The following is a 22418-nucleotide window of genomic DNA, read 5'->3' on the forward strand; positions in this document are numbered from 1 at the left end:
AGGGCAGATGATGCTGTTTCTGCTCCCTGACACCATTATAAGCAAGAGGGAAAGGCTGGAGGAGCTCTTGGAGTGGGAACTGATTTCAGAAGTGGTGGACGCTGAAGGAGAAAAAATATATGAACCCATATCCTGCCCTTTTTCTGAGAAGTGCGCTGCCTAAATAGAGGGAAGACAGGAAGAGAACTTTCATGACTTGTGCCTATACAGTACAGCTGTGGACACCTATTCCTTTTTCCTTAGTTTGCTGTGATGGATTTGTAAATGCTCCTTATCTGCCCACAAAGCAGAAAGCAACCTTCCCCAAAAAGCTGATGCAAAGGAAATCCCATCCCCCCTACTTCCCTGGGATCTAAGCGTGCAGGTGTGTTTCAGTAGCCGCGAGGGGAGCTGAAGCACAGAAGCAGGGTGTTGTGCTCAGCCAGCGGTGCTCCTGCTCCCAGCCACGTGTCTGGGGAAGACCCCAGAAAACCTGATCTGCTGAAAAACCACCTCCTGTTTTTGCCACGTTTCTGTCACACAGCAGGAAGACCAGGTTTGCTGCGTCCATGCAGAGGGGCTGGGGGACGTGTCCTAGGGGCTTGCAGGTGGTGGTGGTGCAATAGGGCTGACTGGGAACACAAACCCTCTCATTTTCCTTCCTGTTCCAGTGCCACTGCTATAACATGGTTTGGGGTCTCTAAGACCTGCTTCTCCTGTAGCCTGATTAATTCTCTGTATTAGTACCTGACTCCTGGAGTGCCATTTAATGCAGCCTTGCTGTCCACACCGCAGCCTTGCTGTCCACACCACAGCCTCCTCTGGGACACTCCAGTCCTCTGGAGAGGCTCCATTGCACATTTCGCACCACCATCCTTAGTACACTTTATGGCTTTGTACAAACAGGGTGCTGCTTAGCCATATCTCAGTGCACTGAGAAAGCACAGGAGCTACTAACGTTGTCCCAGAGAGGCCTTTGCTAAAGATTTATTAAAAAGTTTATAAACAGTGAGAATCCCTGCCTTGGAGCCAGCCTGCGTGATGCCCATAAACAATGTTTTCTACCTGCATGGGTGCCCGGGGAGCCTCCAGGCTCTTCCAAGGAACAAGACCTGGGCTGGGCACCACCAAACCTGCGGGGGATGAGACTCCATCAGGAACTGTTTTTGGAAAGGAGAGCATTTATTAAGGCACAGGACCAAAAAGCAGAACTCCCTGCTTCTATTTTTGGTTCTGCTAGTGACAGAAGTCGCCTTGGGAGATGATTTTGGCTGAGACTGAGGGATGTGAAAGCCCGGAATGAGGCATTTAGGCTTGTGTTTAGCCTTGTAAATGAATAGCTTGGTTGCAAGTCACAGCAGGATTGCTTACATGAGTAAAGATGACGGATGCTCTTGGCTAAGGGTAGGTGCAATATGGCGTCATTTTTACCTGTGGAAAAGTGATGGCATTATCAGTTTTGCTTCTGATTCACTGGAGATTTAAGTCTCTCTGAGTACTAGAAGGCATTTGACAATCTCCGTTTCTCTTCGGTATGGATGTTCTTTCACCTTGGTTAGTTGTCATTGCTGCATTTTTCATAGCTTTTAATTTACACTGAATTTTTAGGTAGTTGAAAGACAGCATTTTACAGAGACCGCAGCAAATGGATTTCTGGGATTACAGATGGACTGCCCATAAGCATTCTGGTTTTGTTTTAGCACAATTATCAATGCCTTGTTTACATGCAGAAGGTAATTTGTAAGTGTTTTAAATATTTTAAGTTGTTTTCCATTGTGCAGCTCTTAAATGCCCATAGTAAAATACTCCTTCCTTTCCAGCTTTGCTCTTTCTAATTAAACAAATAATTAATTTTCTTTCCTTGTTCCAGGGAAAGCCAGCAAAGTGTGTAACAAGCACAGTGGCTCATTATGAGTTTGTGCCACCTCCTTGTATCACATCCATCTCCACTGCATCCCCGAATCCAGTTGTTAATTATTGGTGCCCCAACAGAGAAAGCCCAATGTTTTTGCATGTCAGCGAATGTTATTTGAATACAAGTATTTCAGGAATAAATTAAGTTCTTTCAAAATTCTTATGTAAATGGGTGTGTAGATTCCCTTTGGAAGGCAAATTAGATGATTAACCTGAAAAGCTTTATGACGATTGTGATTTTACTGAGAAAAAAAGGACTATCTTTCCTATTTCAAGTCATTTTAAGGTTTTGGTGTTTTGTTTTTGTTTTTTTTTTTCAAGAGGGAGTTCAGTCATTTCTTTTTGCAATGCTAACATGAAGCAGGGTGGATATGAAATCTGGATAGGCAGATTTTGTGCTGGGATTTATAAATTGTAGCAAGAAGCTTGCATGGGTGTTTTAAGTCATTGTAACCTTTGGATGAAAAGCCAGACTTTGAAGAACTTTGGATTTATTAGTATTAGCAGCAGGCAGATTTGCACAGCTGAGTCTTTGCTGAGCTTAAAGGTCTAAGCAACAGGTGTGGGGGATCCCAGAGCTGCAGAAGGTGCTGGGTGCCCGTAGGAATGGGTGGTGAGTGAGAAGATGCAGTGACATGAGGTGTCCTCCTCCAGTGGCTTTAGGAGTCTGGAGCCAGCTTCCTTCAAGCCATCACTCTGTGGAGGAGACAGCGGTCCAAAATCACACGCTGCCCTTTGCATCCTGGCCTGGGTTTGGGAGAGGTTGCTGCTGGCTCCAGCCATGCGTCATGTAGGACCCAGCTCCTGTCTGCTCAGGAGAAGGATATTGTCTTCTCCAAAGCCCTAAGCAGAATTGGCATCTTTTATGTAAAAATCATTAGATGGGACGTAATTAACGTTCCTTATTGCACATTAACATTACCCAGAGTCAGGCTGCAGACATAATTTGCTTTGATTAGATATGTAGCTTTAAAAATTAGATTCATCCCAACCTCTACACTATTTATTGGCTTGTTTCCCTTTCCCTAGCTATCCATTATTATCTGGAGCCCTTTCCTGCACTGTCTGGGTAGATTAGGTGAAATTAAAGCAGAGTCAGGCTTCCGGTTCCCCGCTGCCCTCCCTTAATGGGAGCTCAGAGGATACACGCCATCTCTGGTATGGGCATACCTCTCAGCTTTCTTCTTCCACCCTGCCATCCATAGAGGGTCTGCAGCTCCTTCAAAGCCTGCCAGGAGCCATACAGACCCCAACACCTTGAATTCGTTTCCCTTGCAGAAAGGTTTCATTCTCCTAGTCTCCTTTTACAGCCTCCCAGAGGCTTGTGGACCACAGGGGCAAGCAGAGCAGCTGTGCATCACTGTGGAACTATTTTGGGTTGCTTGTGCAGCTCACTCCATGATGAGCTAGCGCCTGCATCCCTCATGGGCAGGACTGTTCCTTACCCAGTGGCTGAACGTCCTCGTTGGGACCGAGACAGGGTGAGATTTTGGTCCACGTGGGATTTGGCCATGGAGCTCCTGTGCTTCATTGAAGAAGCTGGCGCCTTTGCTGTTGCCTCCCATGCTTGGCAGCACTGTAATTAATGCTGGCCCTGCAAGCATGATCTGCATCAGGTCTCCCTGGCAATGAGAGCTCTGGGGAGTGGAGAGCTGAAATTACAGCAGCACTGAGCTGGCCCCAGGGTGATGAGGGGAATGGAGAGGCTGGGGATGAGGCTGCAACGATGTGCTGGGGAAGGGAAGAAGCAGCACCCAGATGTCCCACTGCCCCAGCAGCACCCGGAGCTGCCCCGTCTCTCCCTGCTTAACCATGGCTTGAACAATCCACCCTCGGGATTCGAAGCGATAAAGTGATTTCCTTTCTTTTTTCTGTCCCATCAATATATATCTCGTGACAAATCTAACATACAGGAATCTTCTTTCTCATGACATTTGTCCCTGCCAGGACTCATCATCTGAGAGTGACTTTATTCTGGATCTGTCTGAAGTGGTCACCTTCCCCAGCACAGTGTGCAAGTCTGCGTTGATTTGGCCTTTTGCTCTCAGCACCTCCTCAGGCATTTTATTGTGATGTTTGGTCATAAAAATACAACCCACATTCTACTTCTTTAATCAGAAAATATAGGATTTTCCATTATGGTTTTTTTTGTTTTCCTCTTCTCTTTCTTTGATTATTCATTTGTTTCTCACTCCAACATAGGATTTTGCAGCAAAATCTGGCCCACACCAGGAGCAGGGCTGCCTGACCCGGTTGCAGCTCCTTCCTTCCAGCGGTGCGGGGCTCTGTCTCCCCTGCCACAGTGTTAGCAGCAGTGGGGTCCTGTCTCCAGCCCCCAGGGCCTGGCCCAGGCAACTCAAACGGATGGATGGAGTCCATTTGGCTGCAGGGCAGGTTGTGGTTGGCTTTTTTATAGCAAGGGTTTTAAAAGACCAGCTTGGGGAGAAAAAATTTTAAGTAAGACCCAGAGAAGGCATTAAGGAACATCGTGACTGGGATTGCAAAGGATGTTTTCTTACTCTTTTGAGATTGTTTCAAGTCTCCAGGTACCAGACCTGGTGTGAGAAGAGGAAATTTGCAGTGAGAAATCAGGCAATTGTCTTTATCTGGTCTGCACTGAATTAATCTTGTTGCTGGCAAAGCTCAGCCTTCGCTGAGATGACTCTAAAGGTCCCTTACCTCCAGCAGGCAGGGATGTTTCAGCCTGTGGTTCGAATAAATGCTGCAAATCCCCCTATTTTTACTTGTTACTGTGACATTAATGGTCATTGCAAAGCCACAAGCACGACCCAGTGGTGTGAAACTCCTTTTCTTTATACAACAAAAAGGAACAGCACCCACCAGCTGAACCGTACCTTATAAATATTCAATATGCAGTTTGTAGGAATGTGAGACAAAGCCAGACAGATTAATTATTCAATGCTTTTAAAGAATGCAGCTTTTAGTTTCTCCCTGCGCTGGCCTATTTTATTGTATCAGTAAATCGATCTTTAGTAAATTAATTTCCCTCCTTTGAGTAAGCAGTGGGCATCGTGGGCTGATGGAAACCTTCTCCATTCGTGAGCAGACACCTCTCTAGCTGCGGACTCAGGCGCCGAGTGTCAGAAGAGAGTTGAGCTCCTGTCATTCATTTTGTGCCTTTTGATATGCATTAGTGCATTAATGAAAAGCACAGAGCGGGCAGTTTTGATGGGGACAGCCTGTGAATGACAGGGTGGTGTGGCATTTCTGAGGCTGCTTCTGGGACAGCCTGTAGAAGTAGATGTCAATGAGACCTGGATGCATACTGTAAGATGGTTTTGAGGATCCCCTGTCATTTTTGTGGCAAATAAAAGAGGCTGAGCGAGCTGATATCAAAGCTGGGTCCCCCAGGCTCCCAGCAGGATGGGGTTCCTTCGTGTCCTTGCAGGGCTGAGACAGAGAGGCCAGCCCAGCTCCCTCCCTGATGGCACGGTGTCTCTGGCTTCATGCTAAGGTACTGACAGCACCAAGATCACTTCCCTTGGACTGGATCAAACCCCTGCTGTGTCCTGTGTCTGGCCGTAGAAGAGCATCTACCTCCCAGTGATACTACAACAAATCTGGGAAGTTGCCAGCCTTTCCAGGTAGTAAAGAGTTATTCTGGAGTACCGGCCCAAAAAAAGAGACATTAAATCCACCCAAGATCTCCTACCCTGGCAAGGGTGGGAAATGCAGCCCCACTCCTGTGTAAGCTTTTGTGGAAGAAAATATATAAACAGAGCATCAGCGGAGCTTTCTCTGGGTTGATGTTCAGCCTGCACTCCTGCTCACTGGCCAGTCTGGTCACCTGCTATCACGTTAATAAATGAGCATTTCCCTGCTTGTTTCCATGCTTGTTGAAAGCATGTTGTAGTAAGAGCTGATTGTTCCTCGGGGAAATAATGTCAGGGGTTATCAGAGCTCCTGGGAGGGGAATTGGATTGGCGCTGGCCAAACTGGGAACAGTCCAGTGGGTCCTTCCATGCACAACCTTTCAGTTATTTAAATCCAGGAATTTACTTTCTCTTTTTGCACAGTGTTGTAGCAGCGGCACAGTAAACATGTCCAAAAATGCTCTCTGGACTAGTTTGAGCAAATGTGAAAAACCCCTGCTCTGAAGGCTGACGTTCCCTTTTTTATTTTCTATTTTTGTGTTATATAGTTTTCTACTAGTTTTCTCCTGCCTGGTGCTGTCTGTCTTTTCGACCATTGATGAGTACCAGAACAGCTCAGAAGGGGCCCTTTACATCCTGGTAAGTTGGGGGGTTGCAAATGAAGCCATTGGTGAGGCATTAAAACAAAGTCAAAAACACAATAAAAAACTGAGGTTGGGAGTGTTTCACTGGGGCAAGAATTTAAACTGTTGCTTGTGAGAAGACAGCCACCAGGACCTGCAGGTAAGAAATAGGGAAAACATAAAAAAAGGAGAACTCTGTATCAGGAATACTGTGAACACAGTATTTTTAAGGATCCTTCCTGAACTTTTTTTCTGCATTTACCTCCAACTGCAAAACAGTAGCAAGACTGATCCCAACTGAAAAGCAGTTTGATGATGGTCCCTTCCAACCTAAACTATGGTGTCCAACAGCTCCCAGAAGTTAAAGCTGCGGATGCACTGTGTAGGAAGCAGCCCACATAGCTGCCTTCTCTCCCACACTATAACATCCCTGCAACTATTTGATCTGATATCAAGCTGCAGAGTTTTGTTCCTTAAATAGCCCGGCATCCCTCTCACTGACAATGTGGCTTCTGCCATCAAGAGCCAGCAGAGATCCTGCATGCACTGCCACGTTGTGGGGCTGCTGGCTTCACGTGTCTCCTTTCCTTTTGTCTGTCTTCCTATTCCCCAGTCTCTGCCCTACGTTGACATCAAACGGCGCTGCAGGCTAATTAGGGCTTTGTCAGGTTTGACACATGAGGAAGCTGAGGCAAGTGCCACAAAGAAGTCAGAAGGGAGCGTGCGCAGGGTATTCGGGTGGCGGTGGAAAGAGCTGCGATGCGCAGCATCGGCGTGCTCACTTGGCATCAAGGGCTAGAGGAGCTCCATTGCCCCTGCACCAGATAGCCCAGCACGCAGAGACAACCTGTCCAGTTTTCCACGGAAAAAACGCAAATCCCCTGTGAAGAGTCCTAGGATGGAATAGCCAGCGATTCCCATCTCTGGTCTTCCCTGAGCTGCTCAGCACTAACCTAGTCAAGTCCTGGAGACTAATGGTGGGGAGATAAGCAGGTTCTCATCAGTCTTGTGATGGGGGACGCAAACACAATATGCAAGACGTAAAACTCTAGTTCACAGGCTACAATGGGCAGTATGTCTGAGCGCCCCAGGGCGCAGCGAGGGAAGACCCAACAGCGAAGATCTGACAATCTTTCCAGCCTGGGCTCTCCATTTAACAGTCCTGGTGCAGACAGCTCTGCGGTGTATTTTCTGAGGTGTACAGAGGTTAGGTTATGAGTTTGTATTTGATTCTGGAGCATGCTTTCCATCACGCTTCTTTCTTGACTAACAGCATTCATTGTCTCTCTCGCAGGAAATTGTCACCATTGTGGTTTTCGGGGTCGAATACTTTGTGAGGATTTGGGCGGCCGGCTGCTGCTGCCGATACCGGGGCTGGAGGGGAAGGTTAAAATTTGCCCGCAAGCCTTTCTGCGTCATCGGTAAGACCTGCCTCCCTGCATGGGATTTTCCAAACCGAAATGGGTGTTTCAAGCACTTGCTTGCACAGTGCTCTGGTTTCTGACGTGCATTTTGGGGGTTGATCCTCAGCTGCTTCGTGATCACCTTGAGAAGGGAAAGAGCAAAGGCAAAAGTCCTAATCCACAGCCACCATTTTCCTTATTCTGTGCGAGGCCCACCCTGTTTTCTGCAGACCTGGGAGCCGTCCCGTTGCCCTGCGTACTCCAGGCATTGCTGACAGCCACCCACAGCCACTGAAAGGGTGTTTAGCTGGGAAAAGCTGAGTGTAGGAGCTGGGATCCTGCGATCCTTTGTCCAACCTCAACACCAAATCACTCACAAGTCACTGAAACTCTCTGTGTCTCACTTTGCCTTCCACAGTGCTGATGAGCTGCCTCACAAGGGAGTTATGAGACTTAATTAATTCTTGTTTGCAAAGTACTTGGCGATCCTCTTGTGAAAGGGGCCATCTGTGCACAGCAGTTATTTTTAATGGGGTAAGGAGTGGGCAGAGAGGCCATGCCATTCGCTATGGAGCCGGCTTTCAGATGTCTGGGAGCTGGCAATGGTCATATGCAGGATTTTAGTTTATTCCACAGGAAAACACTCCTATAAAATTTGCATGGAATACTAGGGAATAGGTAAGTTTACAGGATTTTTGAATCTGAGATATACAAAGGCTTTTTTTCTCAGCTCTTTTCTTGGACTTTCTTCGTCTGTGAGCACCCTAGGATTGCTGTGGTGGACCTCTAGGTTTCCATTCCGAATTTAGACAGGGTATTCACACCTCTAGACAGTTCTGTTTAACAGGCAGCTGTGGTGGATTAAAAAAGGGCATGCATTTTGCAAGGATTTAATCCAGTTTAGCAGTGTTAACACTGAATCGTATCAAAATTCAGGCTTTGCAGTATTTGACACATTTTTCTGTGGGAAGGATGAGCATGGAGAATGAAACTAAGATGATCCCATAAGGTGTGTAGTGGATCCTTTTCATCCAGGTTAAGATTTTTGCTGTGTCCTTCCAGCACAAGATACAACTGATGCAAGATCCCTTTCATGCACAGCCTTCTGCTGCCAGTGGCAGAAGGAGTGCCATCCCATTTGGTAGTGGTTCAGCAGCGCTTCTTTAGCTTTCAGTGCCCTCTGTTTGTGCAGACATCATGGTGCTGATCGCATCCATCGCCGTGCTGGCGGCGGGGTCCCAAGGGAACGTCTTTGCCACCTCGGCGCTCAGGAGTTTGAGGTTCCTGCAGATCCTGCGCATGATCCGCATGGACCGGCGGGGCGGCACTTGGAAGCTCCTGGGCTCTGTTGTCTACGCACACAGTAAGGTGAGCAAGCCCTAAGCAAGGACATTGAGTCGCTCTTCGTGTTTCCCCCTGCCAGAGACACCACTTCGGTTCAGTTCTCCACCCGAAACATATCCCAGGCCTGGGGACATTGGAAAGACACCGTACAGTAACGTGGGGAGCAAAGCAAAGGCAGAGACACAAGGTCCAGTGGAGCCCTCCAACCAGTAGAGGAGAGAAAAGAGGGATGTTTAGAAGTTTGCAGGGAATGTCTTAAACATAGTGACCACCTGCACACTGATGCAGCTCATTTCAAAGAATTAGCAATTAGCAGCCTTGTTAAGCACAGGTGTTGTTGCGAGCTCTTTTTCTAGGACGCAAGCTTCGAAGCGGATGCATTTCTGAAACGCACCCTGCAAGCAGCAGCCTCTTGCAGACACGGTTACTGTGCTGGGTTCCTCTTCCCAACGTGAGATCACGTACCAGTTGCAGAACCGATCCCTGCTGTGAGGCACTTTGGCCTTTCTCTTTTTTGGGAAGAGTTTGTTGACCATTTTTCTCTTTCCTGCTGCTGAATTTATTAATTTAACATTTCTCCTCTTTCCTGCAATCTTTCCCCTGAAAAGCTTAGCCAGCTTATTCAGAAGTGTGTAAAAATCGTAGGGAGTTTGTGGGGTTCTCTTGTTCGCCCTTCTATTAAATTCATCCAAAAACAATAACGCCTGTGAATTTTGAATTAAAACTTACCTGAAATTGGGAGATATTTTGTCCAGACCCCAGCTTTGTAGCTCCTTCCCAGATAGTGGAAGGGACCTGCTGTAAGCAGAGTCCCCAGGGTTCTGGGGTTCCCAGTTCAGTTTTAACCCCACTTCCTTCTGTGAACTGGAAAAATATTTTTTGGTTTGTTTTTAATCTCAGTTCCACATCTTGAAATAATGGAGCTATTAACACGCCCTTTCTTTCTCCATTTGCTGTATGTGTTTAGATGATGGGGTCTTCAGGACAGGGATCGTCCTATGTGCATGGCAGGGCCACCACCAGTGCATGGTCCCATCTCAAAATGTGGCACTACTGATCTCCAACCAAAGCCTAAACAAATGCAGGGAAAGTTCAGATCCGGCCGCAAGCAACTAATTCAGCTTTTGGAGATGAGCACCAGGATTGCAATCATTCTCTTCTATCCCTTAATGATCTTGTAGGAGCTGATCACTGCCTGGTATATTGGCTTCCTGTGCCTCATTCTGGCCTCTTTCCTGGTATACTTGGCCGAGAAAGGAGAAAATGAGCACTTTGATACATACGCAGATGCACTCTGGTGGGGTCTGGTAAGTAATTTTCCTAGAACAGCTGCTCGTTATTAAAATAAAATGGCCATTAACCCTCCATCTTCTATCACTTACAGGAGGAATCAACTTATGGGGTGCTTAGTTAACATTTTTATTAAGTGGCTTCAGGCTACTCCATTTAGCTCTTTTTCTTAAATAAACCTAGTAGAAAATGTTAGAAGATCACATTTCTTGAATTAGCTGGAGCTGCAAGGAAACTGGGAACTCGTGTGCTCTCAATCGTGGGATTTAGCTCTGTCGTGACAGTAGATGCGGGTCACCATGGGGTGCTTTGGTCATCATTTTAAAGTATTGCTGCCTTTTAATTATTTGGGCAGCATGCTCTTAAACGGGCTGGAATAAATTTTATAAAATTAATAGGATCTAAGTACCAGAAAGACTTCAGCGCTGAAAGCACTCCCCTTTCACATCTTTGCTGACAAAGAGGAAAGGGCAATACTTCTAGTTTGCGCTGTGTGCGTGTGTGCATGTGAATTATTGGATTACCCGATTAACAAAGAGAGAATTAATGACGTTCTAATCTTCTTGTGTTATTGTTCTTCTGCTCTGACACCGTGGTGCTAGTTTGACCTTGATTACAAAGCATGTAATGAAAATCCCAGATCCGATCAAATCCCAATAACAGGCTTGGGGAGGAATCGGCTGATCAAGCAGCTCCTCTGCTACAACAAAGGGAAAGAAGCAGTAAATTGCTTTTCAAGCCACTTGGTTATGACAGAAAAATAAAAACATAGCCCAATTTGACGTAACTAGAACATAAACAATGAGGAAAAAATGACAGCCCAGATTAGAGCTCAGTCTCGGGAGAACCACATGCAGATTTATCCCTCCTGCTTCCCAGGCTAGGAGAGCCTTTGGCAGAGGATCACCTGCCTCATTTAAGGACATGGAGGTACACCAGACTGTTTTGCCACTGAGAAGCTCAGAGTGAAATTTGAGCTTCATTAAAATAAACAGGTTCTGTCCTTGTCCAGCTCACGTGTCCAGTACAGACAGATGTTAAGAGATGGGCAAAATAAATCAAATTTCAGGTTCAGAAACTCATCCCTTGGTCTGGTCTTAGCAGATCCAATCCACGTAGTTATCTATTTAAATTATAAAAACTTGTAAACCGACTTTGCCGTGATTATGGAGAGAGCATTGCTTTGACTTTGTGTTTCAATAAGGAATAGCCGTAGATGCATTTTCTAACCGCTTTGTCAAAATGGTATCTAATTGATAGAGCTTTTAGTGGGTCCAATTAAACGGCGCTTTGGGATCGTACTTCCATTTGTGTAAAAGTGATTTTATGCTAAGTTGTATGCATGAGGTTTCCAAAGCCACATCAGCATGGTGTCAGCTGCCATTCCTGGGGCCAGCTCTGTCCGTGTCCCACCTATGGGATGGGGACAAGTTTCCACTTGGCACAGGGACTGTTGGGGTCCATTGGGCAGAAGTCTCAAAGATGTTCTTAATCAGATCATCCCCTGTGCCTTGCCCTGCCAGTCCCAGGCTCTCCAAATCCTCTTGGAAGCCTCAGGGGATGCCCAACGTTTCCCACTAGTGATGTCCATGGCCTGAAGTGGGAAAATGCATCCTTTCATGCTGTTTAGAGTTCAGAAGATTCTTTGTCTCCAACAAATCTCTCAGCTTCTTCCCCAGAACACACACAGCAGCTTGCCATCACTCTCTTAGTGCATTGCAATAATACTGAAGAGGGGAAAAAACATCCCTAAATTAGGTGTGAAGAAGCCATAATGTGTCCTATTGGGCTAATATGCTGTTTTTAAATAAGAAGGGAGACTGTGTAATAGGCAGTGCTTGGAAGATAGTGTTGGGAAGATTAGGAATAAACAGTGTCAGGTCTTTATGTATGCAAATAGCCCTGCCTTCTTTCATGAGATGGTGAGAAGGAGTTTGGGGGAACCGTGCTGGTTCGGTTCCCCTGCCGAAGGCGCAACCCCATCTCCTGGGGGAGGCTGCGAGCTGCCGCAAGCCTCTGCACCAGATGGCAGCTCTCTCTGTGTCAGCCGAAGGCAAGAAAATGCTCTCGACTGGTGTGAGAACTCGGTGTGTCGAGTGGGGAGCGTGGCAGTGCTGTCCTGGCTGTCAGGACATCGCTGCTTCCCACAGAGGTGCCCATCCCAAGAGACCAGAGGTCCTCCCGGGTGCTCAAGCTGCACCACGACTTGGTTGGCTCAGGGCATGTGGTGACCCTGGCTCTTCCATGTCCCGCTCTGGTGGCGTGGGAGTTCTGCCCGTGTTGTTTTAGTTTTTAAGGCTGGCTGACCGAGGGCCGTGTGGTGATCTCCTCCCTGCAGATTACTCTCACCACCATCGGCTACGGAGACAAGTACCCACAGACCTGGAACGGACGGCTGCTGGCAGCTACGTTCACACTCATTGGCGTCTCCTTCTTCGCCCTTCCTGCCGTAAGCAGAGGCTGCAGCATCTCTCTGGGAGGTGGGCTGAGCTCTGCCATGCTTCGTCCCCGGCTGCTGGACCCAGTGGCCATGCAACAGCTATCTCCAGCAGTGCAAGACACCCAGAAACCTCCCGACTGCGACTGCTCTGTGACCTTTGAGTCAAAAAAAAGGGGAAGAGAGGGGAAACCATGTCAGAATATCCACAGCTCGGGCACTATGTATATGAGCAAATGGGATGGAAACTCAAATTTGGCACCGCGCAAATATTTATTGAAGTGAAACCATTTTTTGTCCTGCAAACAGCTGTCCCTAGGGGTGGTTATGCCATTTGAGAAAATTACCCCTGTCCCTTTCACAGTGCATTTCAGTGTGTTGCATGGATCTGATTTTCCCCATGGGGATAATTTGCTGAATGCCAGCACGGTGTGGTTATTTTGTATTTTATCAGCTGGCTGGAGGTAGTTTGGTAAAAGCAGCAATTCCAGTGAGTGCCAGCAAAGCCCACTCCCCACTGCTGCCCCTTCGTGGGGATTGTGTCTGCCAGTGCTGCCTTGGAGAGAGGCTTTTCCTTCCTTCCCCTGTATGTTTCAAGCAAAAAATGAGCCAGAACAAATCTTTGGAGGGAAAATTGGCTGCAACTTTTTAGTGAAGACTTAGCTAACACCTTGCTAACTGCAAATTTTTGCTCTCTTTGCCAGGGCATCTTGGGTTCGGGGTTTGCTCTGAAGGTTCAAGAGCAGCATCGACAGAAACATTTTGAGAAGAGGCGAAACCCAGCAGCGGGCCTGATTCAGGTGAGGATCACATCCAAGGAGCTTTGGGGTTACATTGTCCTGATTTTGGGGGGCTTAATAGCCTTTTGGAAGTTGGGGAGGAGACAGTCAGGTGAAAAACAAGGCCATGTGTGTGAGGTGTGAGACAGCAGCTGGTGACTGGTCTTGTCTGGGAATAAACGCCAGGAAATCAGCCATGGGAAAATAGCATATGTGGTAGGCAATCTGGGGGAGAAAAGGAACGAAATCCAGCCCAGTGCAGCAAGACAAATGCATTAGGACAGTCTGTTTTCACCAAACTTCCCCCCCCCGCCCCAAGAGAATATTTATACTGATATAAAGTTACAGTTGGGAGCGTTTTCTTCACGATAACAGATGTCTGCACAGAAGGCTGGCCTTGGTGATTTGAAATTAGAATTATTTGACATTCCCCTGCCCCTCTCTCTCCAAATTTTTTAACACTGTAATGTGCAACGACACCTGTTTGATACCTGGCCCCACCCTGACAGCAAGTGCCTTGTACCCACAACGCTTTTAGCTGGGCTTACATGGTCAGGAGTATGGCGATATCACCCCAAATTGTATCAAATTGAGGAAAAAGCAAAATGTCGGACCCATCCTGCAGAAAACAGAGGGAGGACTTGGTGTTGGCTGAGGTTTATAATACCAAGGGTAGTGCTGGCCATGCCTGGGTCCACCATCCTGCTGTGTCTCCTCTGCAGGCGGCTTGGAGATTTTATGCCACCAACCTGTCCCGGACAGACCTGCATTCCACCTGGCAGTACTACGAACGCACCGTCACCGTCCCCATGTACAGGTACCTCCTCCTCAACCTCTCTCTTCCACTGCCTTCCTCGTGATGCCACTGTCTCCATATTTATTTTTGTTATCTGGATATATAGTTCTGTTATTTATTTACTTTTTTTTAGGTTGAAAAGTTGATTTCAAGAGCTCTTAAGGGCTGGTATATGTTTTTTTTTTCTTCTGGAGTTTTTTTGCCTTTTTTTTTGAGTGTGTTTCTTTTGACTTGATTTTAACTTTCTTGTGTTTTTTTTTTTCCTTTTCATGTCTGTATGTGTATGTGCTCTTCTTTTCACCTTCATTCCTCCACGTCCACTGGTAGTTGCATTGTGTTGTGACAGTTGCCGTGCCTAGGTGTGAAGACCTCCCTCCCCGAGCTGCCCTGGATCGTAGGTAAACGCCACCCTCCTCGTGCCCTTGCTTGGGCTCTCCTTGCTGCTCCAGCTGGTCTCTAATGATCCTTCTGCCTTTCAGCAAACTTCTGTCCCTCCCTTGACCAGCCCAGCTCTCTCCCCAGGTGCATTTGCCCTGGGTCACCCTTTCCTTTCCTTTTTTTTTTTTCTCTAAGAGGAGGAAAACCAAATCAGGATTCAATGAGCATTTTCCCATTTCTTGCATTTCATTTATGCATCACGATCTGTTGACACGAGTAGGGAAGGACAGCGGAGCCGTGATGGATGATGCTGATAAAGCACTGCTGTGTTTTAGCAGCATCCATCTGGCTTGCTTTAAGGAGATGTAACTCGTCGTCATACCCAGGCAGCTTTTTCAGCTGAAATGATACATGTTATAGCAGTGCTGGGAGATTTCACAGCCTCTTGGGATTTGGAACTTCATGGAGATGGGGACAGAGTCCCCTGCCATGCCTTGCTGCCCTCCAGGACATGGGGGAGCACTGCATCCCCCACGTCACTCTCAGGGTTGGTGGCATCGAGGAGGAGGCTTCCCCAGAAGCTAGATTGCAAAGCATTGCCATTCATTTTATACTCCACACTGCACTGCATTGCACACAGGGCCGTGCATCCCTTTCTGGCGTGTTTTTAGGGGCTAGCCAGGTCTTTCTGGGTTTGTACAGGAGTTGAACATGTTGGTTAGATATTCCTGTAGCTTCACGGGGTTTTGTTGGGCATGATGAGGCTCCCTGTGCCCCATCTCCTGGCTCCCAAACAGGGCTGTGGTCCAGCACTGGCTTGTGCCACTGCAGGTGTGAATCCCTTTGTTTTTTTCCCATGTGCCTTTTAGCCTTCAGGTGGACAACCTGGATATATTTCCTAGGGTAAGCATTAGTCTGTATTTGAAACACAGCAGCCAGCCTGCTAAACCATCTTATAAACCCGTTGGAAGTCACATTGTTGTGGTCAGTAAGTTTTCGTTGGATTCATTCCCAGTGTGTGTCTGATCGGTTGCTTTTTCCCTAGAGAATTATGAACCAACTTCAAGATTTTGCTTAAAAAAATCCCAAACCAACAACCCAACAAAGCAGAACAAAGCTGTTTTCCAATAGCATTAAACCCACCCCACATCAAAACTCTCCCTCCCAGTATTTGACCGTCTCGTTGTACATTTGCAGCACTGGCTGAGATCAGCTACTGGAGAGGATGAGGACTGGAGCCTGGTCCAAAGTCCACTGCAAAACACAGAAAGCCAGGGGCTGATTTTGGTGGACTTTGTCAGGTTTTACTGCTGTTTGAAAGACTGAACTTACCACACAGCCAGACATACAGTGACATCCTTTTGCATGAGGACATGCTGGGGTAAATACTTGCTACATAATCCGCTTGTGAAAACCTGTATTTCCCATAGAGTTAATATATGGAAGAAAACTGAGCTAAACAGCTCTTGAAGAGGCTAAATAAAAACTCCGGGGAGGAGAAAGAGCAAAAAATGCAGTTTAGTGAAGAGCCCAGCTATCTTGAATAAAAAGGCAAGAAAAAGTTGTAGCAGTTTTGCTGGCTGACGCTGCAGGTGCTGCTCCCAATGCTGACCCCAAGCAGCGGCGTCGCCCTGGCCTTCCCTGGGCACAGGTTTCTGCTCTGCCAGCTTCACCCTTAAATCCCAGCTCCTGTCTGTGCGCAGGTGAGCCTCACCTGGGAGAGTGAGCTGTGTGGGTGCATTGATGGATTCAGCTGTTAGTCAAATTGAATTTTTTACCAAGAAACCTCTTTTGGATGCCGTCAGATAAATTAATTGGGGTAATTAATAATAAATTAATAACAAATAATAACAAATTATAAAAGGGGGTAACTGTATGTTCTGGCCGCAGCTTCCATCACTCACACTGTCCGTCTATCCTTGTCTACCCACTTCACTAAGCTAGCTGGCGGGCACTGGCAGCCCTGCGTTGGTGCAGCCTCCGCGGCATGTCAAGCCCAGCGCCGCGTTAAGGCGATGGCTGCTGACATGCGGCTGAAACACACAACGTGGTTAGGAAGTGGGTTGGAGGAACACAATATCCCCGTCTCCCTCCCGGGTGCCTGGGGGGTGATCTGCAGGCACTGCTATGTTGGCACCCTTTCGGCTCAGCACTGGGCTGCTTATTCCTCATAGCAGGAGCCCTGTGAGTTGAGCCTACCTCTCTTCCCAAGGCATCTCCTAAAAGGCTGGCTGCTTGATATGAGAAAATTGCCTTGGAGGAGTTCAGGTGTCTCCAGAACATCACTCAAATCACTGCAGTAGAGCTAGTCTCACTTGTTTGGGGAAAATATGGTGGCCTCTGAGAGTAGTTTAGATTTAATCTTTCATTTCAAAATGTGGTAGAACCAAATCTGAAATATGCCCAAGGCTCCTGTATGTGCAGATACGGTTTGGGCTTGTAAGGCATGCATAGCTTGCTGTGCCCAGACATCGTAACCTATTATGTATCAGCCACTGGCTTTGCTGAAAAAAAAATAATCTGCTCTTCATTGTCACTTGTGAGAACAGGGCCTTGATCTCAACTACATTCGTATATTTGGTCTTCACTAAAAAAACCCCACCGGCACATGATGCCCAAGTCGGCAGCCCAGCCCAAGGAGTCCCTGGCTGGTGGGACCGAGGGCTGTGGTTGTCTCACAAAAGGTCTCTCAGAGGCCCCCGCATTTCCCCTGCTCTGTGGTGCCCATTTGCTTTCGGAGCAAGGTGCCAGCTGCCTGTCCCCGAGGGTGACATGGGTGCGCAGTGATTTCGGGGCTGGCTGCAGTGGGAGCAAGCTCAGCCCACGCTCCATGCTCACTTGTAAGCCTGGTCACAGCGCATTTGCTCCCAGGGATGCACTTCGTTCATATGCTAATTTTCTTTATTCTGTTTTTTTTTCCCCCTTTCCTCTGCCCCACCTTCCCCCCCTGTTTTTCTTATCCCTTTGGTTTTCTTTGGTGAAAACACTTGAAAAGCACGCAAACGCAAACGTATGGTGCCTCCAGGTATGAAGTGCATGTGACTCTGAAACTGTGTGTCATGTCACTCCTTGTTCTTCGTTTGGGACTGTAACATGCAAAGCCTCTAATTAAAAAAAAAAAAAAGAAAAAGAAAAAAAGAAACATCTGAAGATCAGTTTTTTCGAAGGAGTGAGTGAAAGCCCAAACCAGACTCCCCATCCTGCTGCCTACAGACTAACTCCATGCACCTCCATGTACATTTTAGCTATTGGTTCACACAACTGTTGGGAAGCTGTCTGCCAAAATGTTGATTTAAGGAAGGAGAATGGGAGAGCTCTTGATAAGCTGCTTTTTTAGGGATGATTTCTAGATGGTCTTACCAACCTCTTCCAATTCATACAGTGCTTCATAAGAAAACTTCCCCGTTCATACTTCCATTGTCCCTCTGCCGTCACTCCAGTGTGTTCCCCTTTCTCCAGCCCTTTTTCCCCATCCTTCATTGTGCCATTTATCTCACTTCATGCTGTAGGAGCTGTGCCCACCAGGGAATGCTAGTTTGCTGGTGTGGTGGCACCATGGGACACACCACTGGTAGCACAGAATACAATCACAGTAGCAGCTGTGCCTGCTTTTGAGGACAAGTCTGGAGGGGAGAGAGAGATCTGGAATGCTAAACTGAAATGATCATTCATTTCTTCTAGCAATCCAGTCTGATTTTTGGGAAAAGGATGTCCCATCTCAGCAGGACTTTTCTATTTCAGGTTTTTTCTTCCAAGACCGACCTAGAGCCAAGCAGTTATTAGCCCGTTTTCCAGCCTGGGACTTAACCTTCTGGGTCCGATCCAAATGCAAAGACCTGTATATGGCTATATAAGATTCATGATAAATAATATTATCTCAGGTTCTGCATAAAAGAGTAGATTTTCAAATCGCAGGCATATTTTGTGAGGTGGGTATCTGAAGGTGTAGTCAAGTCAGTATTTTAAGATGGGGAATAAATGGCTTGCATTTCAAGACTGTGGGCCAAGCTCTGTTCTTAGAGCAGTTTAAATCCTCACTAGATGCATTAATGCTGTTAAAGCTGATGTGATTTAATGCCTGCTTTCCAAACCTGGTTCCAGTTTTCACAGATGCAAGTTTTACAGCTTTAGTAAATCATGCTTACCACTTCGTGTGGTTAATTTACAGCAAATTGCATCAATGAATTACACACATAAAGTTATTAATGCATTTCCCTGTTGTGTTGAACAACAGCCTGTTTTAGGAATCAGGCATTTTTCTAATGCTGGGAGTGAAATTAAAATGTGCCACTTCCGTTCCATTTCTTACAATAAAATATAAGTTATGAAAAATAGGTTAGGCTGGACACATGAAGTCATGGTTAGAGTAAAAATTGGCTCCTCATAGGAGCTCCAAGACAGCATGGAGACTCATTTAAGTCCCTGTCCCATTCCAGCATCCATCTCCTTGTTACCCCCTTCCTAATTGTTCATACTGGGGCTGTTCAAAAAATTCATCATAATCCTCATCTCTGTGTGCGTGTGTGTCGTGGTCTGTGTGTGTTTTTGTGTGTGCTGCTGCCCTCCTTGTGTTGTGGGTTTTTGATGATGTCCTGGCCGGAGGCATGATATCCCTACTGTCCCCAGATGCTTGAACGTTATCTGTGCTACCAGGAATAGCAAATTTGCCTTCCCTTTGGATGGGGGGAGCCGGCACCTGAAGTTAGTGTGGTGTTTCTCTGTGCTGTACTGGGAGGGGTGATGGGAAGCAGCTGTAAGTACCGCTGGATCCCCTGCAGCAGCCGGCGACTTGGAATTGTTGCTGTGGTGGGTGGCATGAGCTCTGTGTGTTGCCGTGTCGTGCAAAACTTCTCACCTAGCTCCCCTTTAACCGAAACATGCTTCCCTTGCTAACAAGTGACACACAGACCAGGAGGAGAGAGAGAAAACATGGGACGTCCCAGCCGGAGGTCCTTTCTCCACGTCTCTGGAGGATGCAGTGGCACCTGCATCACCTGTCCCCTGGGCACACATGCCAGCACAGGCTGTCCTCCATCCAGCATTTTATAGCAAAGCTCAGTTAACACGCTAAGCAGAGCCCTGTCTTTTCTCTGAGGTTCTGGTGAAACAGTGCAATGCGGTAGCTGTTCCCCGAGCTGCTCTTGTAATGACAGGCTAGGCTGAGCATTCAACTCCGATTAAATTTCAAGTCAAATACATGGCTGAGTTTGCACCCATTTGCAATAATTAAAGTTTCAGTAAAACATGATTTTTTCCACCACGCACACATGTACCAGGCTCATCACCCTACCACAGAAATGGTGAATTTCTGTGTTTGCCTGCATGCCTTTACCTTTGCATGGAAGCATCTGTGGTGGCCCAAGAGATTGCCACCTTCAGCACAGTGCAAACCTTGTGTTATGGACTAATCCAAAGGAAGGAGCTCCTTTTGGGATCCTGAATCTTCAATCTAGTGAGCTATGAGCTCTTCAGCTCTGAAGCTTGCATCGGTGGGAGCCCTGAATCTGTGATCCCAGCTGGAGGAAGTGGGGCCGTTGTCCTGTCCTCTGCTAGGTATCAACCTCCCTGAGAAACTAACTCAACAAAGAACAATTCTGCACCCCTCATTAACTGCTAAGGACACTTTGTGCTTGACTTTATGCACCACCTTTTCCCATCTTGGAACAAATCTGCAAACCCCGCGTTGGGTTTGAACAGGGGTGACAGCCCAGCACTCATGCGCTGCTCCACTGTTCCAAGGTCAGCTTCTTCCTGAAGTCTTGAGTGAAGAGGATCATTAATTCATCAGATCAGGATGTGCTCTTCTCTGGATGGAAGTGAACAGAGCTAGCCTGGGGAGCTGAGCCAAAATTTTCAGGCCTATTTTTATTCTTCTCTCCATACTTAGGATTGGAAAATTTTCTGATTACCTCAATCTTGTGAAGACCAAATCTGCTCTGCCGAACAACTGTGTTTTCGAGGATGAGTTTTGTGCATGCAGAGGAGATGCTTTTCTGGCTGGGCTTTTTTTTTTTTCCCCAGTTAGAGGAAAACTGTGAAATTATTGGTCTAATGGCTGAAAAAATGTGGGCATAAACATGTCTGCCTTTATTTTGCAGTAAGCAACAGCCCCATTTCTTACAGCACCTCAGCTGAGATCAGTCTGTTAGGGGCGTGCAAGCACTTGCACCTGTTTCCTTCCCGTCCTGAGTTGCGATTTGGGGACCATTTGTGTAGGTCCTTCTTGCTTTCATTAAAACTTATGTGGCTAATTTTCCAGCAAAGCCATAAGTATATGCTGCATTGGGGTGGTGGCTCTTTGGGCTGCACAGACCCGGGCAGCTGCAGACAGCCTGTTCTCAGCCCGCCAGCAGCCCCCATCCTCCCCTTCGTTCCTGCAGTGATGCTGCCTCCCACTCGCTTGTCACAAGCGTGACCAGGGGCAGCTGCTGGGATGACTTTGCACCCTCTGGGCACAGTGATGGCATGTGGTGCTTCGACGGTTTGACAAGGGCACGTTGGTGGCCCAGAAAGGAGTTTGCAGCAAGCCATGGGATGAGCCCCATTGGCCTTGACCCCAAATGCAGAGTCCCCAAGCACCCTCTAAAGTAGATGCTGTTCTTCCCAACCACGTGCAGCAATCTCCGTCCTCCCCCGACACCTCCAGCTCACAGCATTCTTGATTGAAAGCCTGACTGTGAATATCAATGTTAAATATTTATGGAGCAAGCCCTGGTCTCGCAGGGTCTGAGGGAAGAAATGAAAAGTGGATGTGGCAGCTAATTCAATGACTTAGCACAAATGCAGGATAGGCAACAGGGTGATTGTTCAGGGTTTTTCTTTTTTTTTAATTATTATCCAGGATTCCCACTGTCAGGTTCTTTTTCTCCCTGAGAAAGGAAGGAAACCCATGGTTTCTAGGAGGCAATGATACATGTTTTTACCTCATTTTGGGGCAAAACCTGACGTGGACTCTAGGGAATTGGTTACACTTGACCCCCAAGCACACTGCTGTTTCTCCTGGGATGCTCCTAGCCTTGTGTCCCTATTTCCTCCCCCCCATAAGATGCTCCTTCCCATGCCTCCCCACATTCCCAAGAGCAGCAGAGTTGAGTTTTCCCATTTGCCTCCGAAACTGGAGCTTCTCTCCACCCAGTACACAGCTGAAGTGCTGACCTCCAAACAGAGCAACGCCAACCGCTAGACTACAGGTGTTGAAAGAGCTCTCCTGCTAAAACACTGCCGCGCTGCGCAGAAACCCCGGCAGCCGCTTGGTTTCTGGGAGAATCAAAATTTGGTGGGGCAGACAAGTTTCTCTCTCTCTTGCTGTCACTCTATCTTCCCCCACTGCTCTGCCTTAGGACACTGTTGGAAGTAGCAGCCAAGCCCCCCTCCATCCTTCCCGAGCTGTCCCCCAGTTGCAGTTGGTGTCACAAAGCTGGTTCTAGTTGAAAGGATGGGGCAGAGGGGGAAGTTTCCGAGACAGGAGGCTCTGATATCAGCTCTGCCTGAATATTAATGGTCTTTATTTTCTTCCTCCAGACTCATCCCTCCTCTGAACCAGTTGGAGCTCCTGAGGAACCTGAAGAGCAAATCGGGACTGACATTCAGGTTAGCAGCAGAGTTAAGACAGCTGGGAAAGCACACACTTCACAACCTTTTTCTTCCTTTTTCTTTTCCTTTTTTTAAAAAATTTTTTTATTTTGGTGTGTTTTATTTTTTTCTTTTTTTCTTCCTGCCTTTTGCATATGGGCAGCCTTGAAGATGTGAGAGGTTCTGGCAGCTGGTCCCCCATGGGTTGCTCAGCCTCCTCCTCCCCATCCCTCTCCCACGCTGTACATGAATTTCTTCAGCCTAACTTGGCTCTGGAGTAATATTACAG

The 22418-nt window shown here is 47.2% G+C and overlaps 1 protein-coding gene across 1 annotated transcript in view; it reads left to right on the forward strand.

The window, feature by feature from the left end:
• The window catches only part of KCNQ2 (potassium voltage-gated channel subfamily Q member 2), a 77507-nt gene that overhangs the window by 18375 nt on the left and 36714 nt on the right, over window positions 1-22418 (forward strand). The window contains exons 2-10 of the mRNA XM_075108701.1: window positions 6056-6146; window positions 7425-7551; window positions 8726-8901; window positions 10059-10184; window positions 12506-12616; window positions 13309-13404; window positions 14106-14200; window positions 17553-17582; window positions 22079-22147. Coding sequence (XP_074964802.1) covers window positions 6056-6146; window positions 7425-7551; window positions 8726-8901; window positions 10059-10184; window positions 12506-12616; window positions 13309-13404; window positions 14106-14200; window positions 17553-17582; window positions 22079-22147 — 921 coding nt within the window. The remainder of the gene's footprint in view (window positions 1-6055; window positions 6147-7424; window positions 7552-8725; window positions 8902-10058; window positions 10185-12505; window positions 12617-13308; window positions 13405-14105; window positions 14201-17552; window positions 17583-22078; window positions 22148-22418) is intronic.

Source organism: Phalacrocorax aristotelis, chromosome 13, assembly GCF_949628215.1.
Source record: "Phalacrocorax aristotelis chromosome 13, bGulAri2.1, whole genome shotgun sequence".
Classification (NCBI taxonomy): domain Eukaryota; kingdom Metazoa; phylum Chordata; class Aves; order Suliformes; family Phalacrocoracidae; genus Phalacrocorax; species Phalacrocorax aristotelis.